The 9,577-nt window shown below is 40.1% G+C and overlaps 1 protein-coding gene and 1 long non-coding RNA gene across 5 annotated transcripts in view; both read left to right on the forward strand.

Annotated features, from left to right (window-relative positions):
* Nucleotides 1-3,440: 3,440 nt before the first annotated feature.
* On the forward strand, nucleotides 3,441-5,978 carry LOC132188851 (uncharacterized). Its single transcript, XM_059603416.1, has one exon. It carries the CDS (start codon nucleotides 3,666-3,668, stop codon nucleotides 5,565-5,567), a length of 1,902 nt encoding a protein of 633 aa, XP_059459399.1. The 5' UTR covers nucleotides 3,441-3,665; the 3' UTR covers nucleotides 5,568-5,978.
* Nucleotides 5,979-6,881: 903 nt separating this feature from the next.
* The window catches only part of LOC132188195 (uncharacterized), a 7,340-nt gene continuing 4,644 nt past the window's right edge, over nucleotides 6,882-9,577 (forward strand). For 3 of the 4 annotated variants that reach the window (XR_009440863.1, XR_009440862.1, XR_009440861.1), the window contains exon 1: nucleotides 6,882-8,284. This is a non-coding gene — a long non-coding RNA (uncharacterized LOC132188195). The remainder of the gene's footprint in view (nucleotides 8,285-9,577) is intronic. The other variant, XR_009440864.1, reaches the window with a different exon arrangement.

Here is a 9,577-nt window from a genome sequence, read left to right on the forward strand (position 1 = left end):
TGACGTGTTAAGATCGAGGGGTCTGTGGTTGGGTCTGGTCAGGGAGTGGCCCAGTGGGAGGCGATCGGGATTGTTGTTTTGGTGGGGTCGAATGGGATGTATTCAAAATTTTGAATTTAAAAAAGGAAAAATGTCCCAAAATTTCTTAAATTTTGCCTATTTTACGGTTAAATTTTTTAATTTTGATAATTAAAATAACTGGTTTTGCTCAAGTGACAAATAGGTTTTTCCTTTCCAATCTTTAATAAAAAATTTGCCCCATTATATTATTTATGTCATACCAATGAAAACGTGACACATATATTTAGACACCACATGAGGCTGCCATGTAAACAATTACCAAAAATAAAGAAAACAATTTTTTATTTTTACTTTCTAAGCAATACATTACAAATCTACAATTTTTCTTACTTTCTCTCTAGCGCCGCAGTTTCAGGTAAGCCCCCTCCCTCATGGTGAGGGGAGGAGGGATGGCCGTTTGTTGCCTCCCTCCTCCCCCTCGCCTGTCCTTGTACCGGGTGCCAGTAGTTTACTTGATGTCCCAGTCCCAGGTTGCCTCCTCCCTACACTTTCTCTGCCGCCCCTTCCTCTTTGTTCCACTTTTGTCCTTGGCGGGGCTCTCTGATTGTTTTCTGCTCCTTTCCTTTCTGTTTTTTTGCTTTGTTTTTAGTGTGATGTTCTTGTAGCCTTACTTGTGTGTCATTCGGTGTGAGTGCTGATTTTGGGGGTTTCTTTCAATCTCCCCCCAGTTTTGTTTTGTGTTCGCCGCCGATCTCCTATGCCCGCTCTACTGCCCAACGTTCGATGTTGGGTCTTTCCTCATGCCCTTCCAGCGATGAGCTTCAACGTCCCCTGCTGCAATAGTTTTCCGGCCAGCTGGCGATTGGTTTCGCCACCCTTCGTCCACTATTTTTGGCTTTTTCCGCGTCCCCACCGCATTGAGCTTCCATTGTTCCCTTCCGGTGTCGGTTTCCGGCGAGTGCACAATCAGCATCCACGCTGCGTGTGTCTGTTCCTGTTTGTTTTATTTTATTTTTATTGTCTTTGTTTTTGTTTTTTCCTTATATGCATTTCATTCATGTTATTTGCTTATAATAAGGCCCTGCCTCTTTGGTTCGCCCACGTTTTATTTCGGTTTTTTTGCTTCTGTTTTGTAATAAGGCTTGGCCACTCAATCTGTCTGCTTGGATGTGAACTGAATTTTGGTCTAGATCTTTTAGGTCGTGGATGTGAATTTTAGTCCAAACGTTCAAGTTGTGGACGTGAACTTCATCCTGGCTTTTGGGTCGATGAGGAATTTGCGCTACCTATGCATTAGATTGTGTCTGTCTTATGCAGATCTGTTATTTCACTTGAAAACTAGTCATAGGTTAGCGGAGATTTTAGGTGATGTTGTATCCTTATAGCTTCAGCTATAATTTGCATTTTCAGGGTTTTGTACTCCTGCGATGTAAGAGCTTTATGCTCGTAATTATTATCAATGAAATTTGAATGTATTTCTTTCAAAAAAAAAAATAAAATAAAAAAAAATAAAATTACAAATCTACAATTAGGTTATTGTCACATTTCTACTAGTGGTTATCACCAGAATGAAAGCTATTATCTACAATTAGATCGCTGCTGAGGTTCAATCGCCACTATGAGATATTTACGAAACCCTAGTTCTCGTTTGGTCAAGATCAAGTCTTGGTCAATCAAGACAACCGTATCTTGTTTAATTTCTTAACTGGCTTATAAAACATATGTTTTATCCCTGTTTTATATAAGCCTTGTAATCCACGACTTTCATAAGATGTAGCAGTAATTTTTTAATGTTCTTTGAGAGGTTTCTAAACATCGTTCGACCTTAAACATTTTAATAATTCTCCTTGGGTATTTGATTTTTTCAATACCCCATGTAATGAATTATTATTTATTAATCTATATATAAAATAAAGAGTAATAATAAATGTCACATTTCTATCCCCTGAAATTAATATGACTTTTAAAGATAAATTATAAGTGGTTCAACTAGTATGAGGCATCAAGCAACAGAAACAGCGAATTACCAAAAAAAAAAAAAAAAAAAACTAGCCCTCTCTCTCTCTCAAGACACCTTCACCATTGTGGCTGCGACTGACTCCTAGCCCCCTCTTTTTTCTTCCTCCTTCCATTCTTGCCTATTTTGAAGCTTAAATTGCCTCTTTGGAGGCCCTACTTGTTTATTTGGAGGACCTATTTATCGTCCTTGGGGATTTATCTTATCACAACAGCTCCATCATCTCCATCCTCACTGCGGATCATCTGGTCTCTACCTCCTCCAACAATCATATCTTATGTAAACTCATTTTTAAGTTTTTAATTTGTTTTATTTTGTTTTGTTTTTAAATCATATCTATCACTTCAGGAAGTCTTACCCCCACACGCGCCACCCCACCTCTCTCCTGAGTCTCTCTGCTTCCAACCACTACCAAAGTTTCCTCCATTTGGCCACCACGTGTTGACATGTGGTCCACACGCAACGGTGCATGGGTTGCTCTTTATTGCACCTGACACATTCCTTCCTCTCATCATGCCTCTTTTCTAATAGGCCTTCAGGTAGGGTTGATGGATATCTTGAGTTTCCTCCATCCGGCCACCACGCATCGACGCATGGTCCACACGCAACGGTGCATGGGTTGCTATTTACTGCACCTGACGCCTTCCTTCCTCCCATCATGCCTCTTTTCCAATAGGCCTTCAGGTAGGGTTGAAAGATATTTTGAAGGCCATGCCCCTATTTATGTCCAATTCTATAGGGTTTTAGATAGAAATCATAAAATTGAAGGGTTTCAGGATAATCATGCTCTTGCTCGTACCTTGCTCAACTGCCTTTATTGGCATCTAAAATTCTTAGTTTTCAGCATAAGGTCGTGTCATTTTTTAATGCATTTTTTTCATTTTATTTGTTTACTCTGCTTGCCTTCGGGCTTATTGTTGCATTGTCATGCTCTTTGTTATTTTTTATTTTTGTAATCCTTAAAAAAAAAAAAAAAAAAAAAAAAAAGGAAAAGAAAACACTAGGTCAACTCATCAGTCCAACGCTTCTGGTAAGTCCAAATCATTCGTTGGCCGTTGATCAATTCAAAACCGTTTTTGTTTGCCATTAATTTTTGTTTAAACTACTGGATCGATCACCAACGCAGGTCTGAGGTCTCTGTCAATTTTCTTTTCTTTTCTTTTTTTGATGCCATCAGGAGTGACGACAAGAAAATGGCACTTTCTCTTTTGAGTTGATCTGTCGTTTTATGCGTTGTCTCTCGCTCGCGAGCTTTACTACTTTCGACTTCCGTATTTTGTTTTATGTTTTGAACGCCAAAATGCTCGCGCAGATCGAGTATGTACGCGTATGGAAGTCTCAAATACATTATTTTCTTTCTTAATTGAAGCAATAAACAGGACGACCCACAGTAATTGAAAAACAAAAAGGAGAAGACGAAGAAGAAGAAGAAGAAGGAGAAAAAGTGAAGAGACAAAGACAGAAAGCCTTTGAAGAAAATGTCAGACACAAAGTGAAGTAGTGAACACGCACACATACATACTCTCACCCCTCTCACAAACATACTCTCACGAGCCTCATTTTATTTCTCTCTCTCTCTCTCTCTCTCTCTCTCTCGCTTATCACCTTCCTCTCCTCCTTCCCTCCCATGAATCCCAACAAAACGGAAGACCTCCTCTTCTCTCACCACCTCAACCCCCATGATCTGGACCCACCACCACAATCCCATCAGATCCTGCAATCCCAGCCGTCCATTCCTCTCGATTCCCAAAACGACCCCGCTTTCTCCCTCCCCGAAATCGTCCTCTTCCGCTCCCCCTCCTCCCCTTCCACCTCCTCCTCCTCCTCCGAACCCGACCCGGGCGAAGCCTCAAACCCGGTTCCGAAGCTCCACATCAGCCCGGAGCCCCACATCTCCTCTCAGTTCTACACCTTCAACCCGGAGTCCCACTCCCTGATGATCCGCTGCCTCCTGGAGCACCGGCTCGCCACCCCGGGCGAGATCCGCGCCGCCACGCCGCGGGCCGTGCTCAAGTCCTGGCGCGCCGTCTGGAAAGACCGCAACGAGGACACCGCCTACCTCACCGCGTGGAAGCGCATCCAGGACAAGCTCTCGGCCCACGTCGACCCGACCAACGGTAACCAATTCCTTTGCTTCAAAAACAATTCTCAGCAATTCGTTTCCCACATTAACCAGTGGCAGGACATAGCCATGACCTTCCACTCCGATACGGACATCAAACACCTAGGGCTTAAGGAGACTATAGAGAGAATTAAGCAGGTCTGGACCGTAGGTGCCAAATTCTACGGCATTCCCGAGAGTTACATTAGGGTTTGCGTTGCCGCGTGCCCAGTGTGCTCTGCGGTGTCGTCGGGAGGGTCCTCTGGGGCCGCGGCGGCGCGGACTAAGCGGCGTAGGTTTGAGTATACCGAGTCCTTTGATGTGCCGGCCAAGGAAGTGCCCAATAGGCTTCAGCAATTGGCTGCCAAGCATAAGGTTGTGCTCTGCATTAGGCAGAAGTATATTAGGTATAAGCCGTTTATGGCGGAGGTGAAGGACTATGCTTGTCATAGGGCGGGCGAGCCTGCCGCAAAGAAGTCAAAGATTTTGAAGAGGGAGCCTTATGCATCGAAGCGGTGTGGGTGTGGGTTTAGGATTAGAGCCATTGTGCCAATTGCAAACTATAATGAGAAGGATAAGACTTTTGTGTATCAGGAAGAGGGGATGGCGGTGTTTAAGTTGTATGCGGTGCATACGGGGCATGAGCCGGGGCCATTGGATGGGAATGCGAGGATTATGCATCGGGTTGTGGGGCATAAGGGTGCCTTTTTGATGGACCAGGATACGGCGGTGTATGGGGTGAGTGAGGAGTTGGAGCATGACGGGTTTGGGTTGATGGGGAAGGATGATGGGGATTTGCAGCTTTCGGTTTTACAGCAGGTGCAGGAATTGAGAGCTGAGGTTGGGTTGTTAGAAGGTAAAGTTACCAAACTTCCGCATGAATTATTGGGTTCAGTGTCTCGAGAGTTGTGTGAGATTGTGAATAAAGTTAGGAGTATAGGGGAAGATAGTTTGAAGGCAATTGGGATGATCTCTCACAAGCCGCATTCAGATGATGTGTTGGTTGGGGAGAATGATTTGGCGCATTGGAGTGATCATCACCATGAACAAATATATGGGGATGGCAAGGACACAGATTTGATTGAGGATGATGAAGACAGTTTTGGGCGAACTCTTGGCGACGTTGTTCCATGGGACCAAATGAGGGAAGATTGTAGGAGTCAGAAGGATCTGATGACCGAGCCTTGTAAACCAGAAAAGTGGTTGAAATGCAGTGACTTTGACGAGAAAAGCATTCTTGATTGTGAAGATACTAAACTAACCAAGCCCATTAGACATGATGAGGCCATAGTTGCAGATGTAGGTCTTGTTGGTATACAGGTTGATAGTTTCTACCAAGAGAATCCTAAATGGTATGATTCTCCTTGTGGGTTGGACACTGGTGCAGATTGCGAGGATAGTGGATTCAGGCATGGCGAGATTGTGTAGATTCCTCAACAGCTTGGTTAATCTACTCTTCCTTAGTCATGGATTTTTATCGTAGCCATTCATCCCTTCTCATAGTTGGAAGTGGGTTGTACATTAATGTATACAGAAGAACTTGAGCCGCTCACGTGCTTTTTAGGTGTGTTTGCTCGTGTGGTTCTGTAAAGGATAGCCCAATTGGGCTTCTCTGCACATATGTGTTTTTTAACTATCTGTTAACAATGTTCCTGGCCTCCAGAATTTTTAGCTTGGTTTTCTTTATAATGCACATTGGTGACTGTTTCAGTCTATTTTTCTTCTTTCAAATTCTTGTATGTATTATATGTGTAGTCTTGCTTCCACGTTGACCGTGGCATGATGAGATATACGGAACTTATTCGTCATGATGTGTATGTAACTTGAATTTCTCTTGTATATGCATCTCTGTAAGCCTCTTTTTTCTGAATGCTCAGTAACCAATCACTTTATAGTTTATCTGTCACCTGGCTGCGGTGCTTAACAAACAGTTACTGCTGGGTTAAGATTGTGCTATTTGTTCTAGAGGTTGTCCCTGGATCCAATAAGTTGGTAGTCCTTCTAAAACTTCCTTGCATTATTTATCATACTTTTCTTACCTGTTTCAACAGATATGATAAATCTTAAGGGACTTTGTGCCTTTTCTCTTGGGGATTATTCTACTTGCTTTTGACAATCTTTTCTGTACTGTTGGGAGTGCCAGCAAATGCTTTTGGGTGGTCATTAAGGGACATCAAAGTTTATATGAACTACTTTTTCACTATCACCCTTTATTATGTATTGACAATATGTGGGTACTTTAGGCCCTTGATCATCGGCTTCCAGGTTTAATGGTTTTGTTGCTGTGCTCGCTGAAAGGGAATTATAATTATAATATTGATTATTGAGTTCTACCAGGGCCTACCTACCAAGTTAGGAGGTGATGATTACAGGAGTGTTTTTCTGTTCTTTTCTTTGATTACACGAGTGAAAAAAGTTGTCTTCTTTTCTAATCTTCCTTAATGGAAGCTTCTCTCTCTTCGAACTTTTATTTATCGACATTTTACACTCACTCTAACATGTTGTTATTAATTGTTGTGTTGAATTTTTATTGAACTAGCTGGTGGAGAAACATCCTCTATATAGCGTTGAGCAAGGATACTACTTACAATTGTTCAATTCTACTATCAGCCTCAATTTGATAATAATAAAAAAAAAAACAAAAAACTTTGTGAATGAGATAAGCGTGTGTACAGTTACAACTCCTATATAGGTGGTGGTGCAAAAACACTTATTAATTTACCAAAAACATTTTATTTTGTGGATCCCACAGATAACACATGTTCAAATGTGGCCACCACCAAAATAATTCTCAATTTTTACTTTTTCCAAAATTCTTTTGAGAACCCAAAACCTTACTTTCCTGCCTCAAGAGTCTAAAGTGTGACTTGGGTATTGTGTATTCTTTAGAGAACTTAAAAGATATCATACATTAGTGTGGGTGGGGTGGGTGATACGAGTTCATCCTTGCTTGTCAACATTTTGCAAACAACGAAGAATTTTGATCAGTAAGTAGAATACACTTTCAAGTATATTATTATGTTGCATATGATTACTGTTGTACCCCCGATTCAAGTGTTTCTGATTTTTAATTTGTATCACAATCATGATGAGCATGGTGTGATCGGTTGCTTGTGAGAAGAGGAAATTTGACTCTTCCACCTTTATTTTTTGCTTTTCTTATTATTCATTTATCTATTTGCAGAGAGGTATATGCATATATAAATATTGGTATCCACGCTGCAGATATTCTATAAACATTACTTTATGGAGATTTTATTATTATATCCACAGAAGAATGGAGATGCATACTGTAGAGACATGTTACACCTTTTTCTTGTTATGGTTTTCAGAAGATATTTATATGCTCTCCTTGCACTTGCAATAAGATTGGTACCTTTGAAAGTTCATTGTAACAGATATATTAACAACTTCAAGGGCGTTGTGCTGAGGCTTTGCCTGAAGTTTGGATTCTGGATTGTACCACCATGGGATTGAATGGTAAGCCAATACTTCAAATTCTTTATTTTTTGCTTTTCCTATTATTCATTTATCTATTTGCAGATAGGTATATGCATATATAAATATTGGTATCCATGCTGCAGATATTCTATAAACATTACTTTCTGCAGATTTTATTATTATATCCACAGAAGAATGGAGATGCATACTGTAGAGACATGTTACACCTTTTTCTTGTTATGGTTTTCAGAAGTTATTTATATGCTCTCCTTGCACTTGCAATAAGATTGGTACCTTTGAAAGTTCATTGTAACAGATATATTAACAACTTCAAGGGCGTTGTACTAAGGCTTTGCCTGAAGTTTGGATTCTGGATTGTACCACCATGAGATTGAATGGTGAGCCAATACTTCAAATTCTACCTCTCTTTATCACTCTTTCTTGGGTGTCCTCAAGTTAGTGTTGATTCCTCCCAAAGGTTCTTTGGCATAAGAGACCCTCATACTAGGTTGGTGATTATCTTCAAGAACTCTTGAGATCCCATATAGGAAATTGTTTCTTCCACGTATAATTGTCGATTTCGCGCATATCTTGGATTACTTGCATGAGGTTTCTCTCTTTGAAGGCCATTCCATCTGGTAAAAGACACTGCAAACTGCAAGCACCATAAAGTTAAGAGTGCAGTGTCATACTCTCAACAAAAGGTGCATATATTCTTCATATCTCTACCCAAATTTATATAAGTTGTAACGATGTGCTCCTTTAAGGATTAAATTTCATATCATTTCTGTTAATCTGCTACAATTTTGTGTATCTTGTGTTCTTTGGTCTTTAATCAATATGCTTTGTCATTTCCTCAACATTTTTTTGTTAGTTTTTAACATAATCAGAAGAGAACATAAAACGGCATAATGATTATGTTTTTAACATAATCATTATGCCGTTTTATGTTCTCTTCTTCTTTCTCCCCTACTTAGTCGCTCTCTTGTATACTTCCTGTGTACTTGGGTTGCGCCCCTCTGCGCTCTTTTAATGCATTATTACTTATCAAAAAAAAATAATCATTATGCCGTAAGTTTCTTGAATTCTTCCATTTTCACCCTTCCTGTGTTTTAGACAAGGGTTTTGCTACTTTTATGTCCCGGCAAATCATGCTGACTAGAATAGCCCAAAAAAGAAAAACAGGTCATGCTGACTATATTTGACAACAGAAAGTTAGTGATACAGGAGAAAGGGGATCCTAATTTTTCAAGTCTTTGTACAAAGTTATGGAATTTATAGAAATTTCAACATACTTTGTTCTCTATGAATGCAGCTGCTGTATTTTGCCAAAGAACATTCGTGGCAAGTTTTTTTCTTTTTACTGTACAATTGGCTGTTCGACTGTTTGGTGTCAATAATGTATTGAAATACAATACCAAGTGAAACATGATATCATTTGTAAGTTTTGCCAGTAAGTTTCTAGTTGATGATGAAAGACAAATAATTTGTGTTTTTATATGCAGAATCTATACAGTGACCATTTACCATGTCGTATGCCTAGATTTTGTAGACTGGCTATGTTTTTTGACCCATATCTATATCAAATTGTGAAGTATTGTAGGTATTTTAGCTCTGGAATGATGTAATGTGGAGCTATAAGAAATAGTAAAATGGCACAGAAGCTTGTTTATAGCAATACAGTAGTGATTGACTGAAAACTGTTTTATTTGTATCATATAGTGATACCTAGAAACCAAAGTAGTGTATTAATTTCATATTAACAGGTGTAGGTGATACTTTCATCTTAGACCATGACGAGATTGCTTGCCTTCTTAAGTTGGCTAGGGGCCTCATGCAAAGACTTGGTGTTTGTTGCATGGTTCATGTGGGACACCACATGACATGGATAGGCATATGAATGTATGTGGACTATTCCTACACTTGGTCATATGCCCAATAGGTGCCTCTGAAAGGTTGGTCAAGCATCTAGCCTGTGTTTGTTTTAGTTCTTGTTC

Source organism: Corylus avellana, chromosome ca7 (genome assembly GCF_901000735.1).
Source record: "Corylus avellana chromosome ca7, CavTom2PMs-1.0".
Classification (NCBI taxonomy): domain Eukaryota; kingdom Viridiplantae; phylum Streptophyta; class Magnoliopsida; order Fagales; family Betulaceae; genus Corylus; species Corylus avellana.

Coding starts and splice junctions, on each gene's coding strand:
- LOC132188851 (XM_059603416.1), top strand. CDS start 3,666: ATGAATCCCAACAAAACGGAAGACCTCCTCTTCTCTCACCACCTCAAC.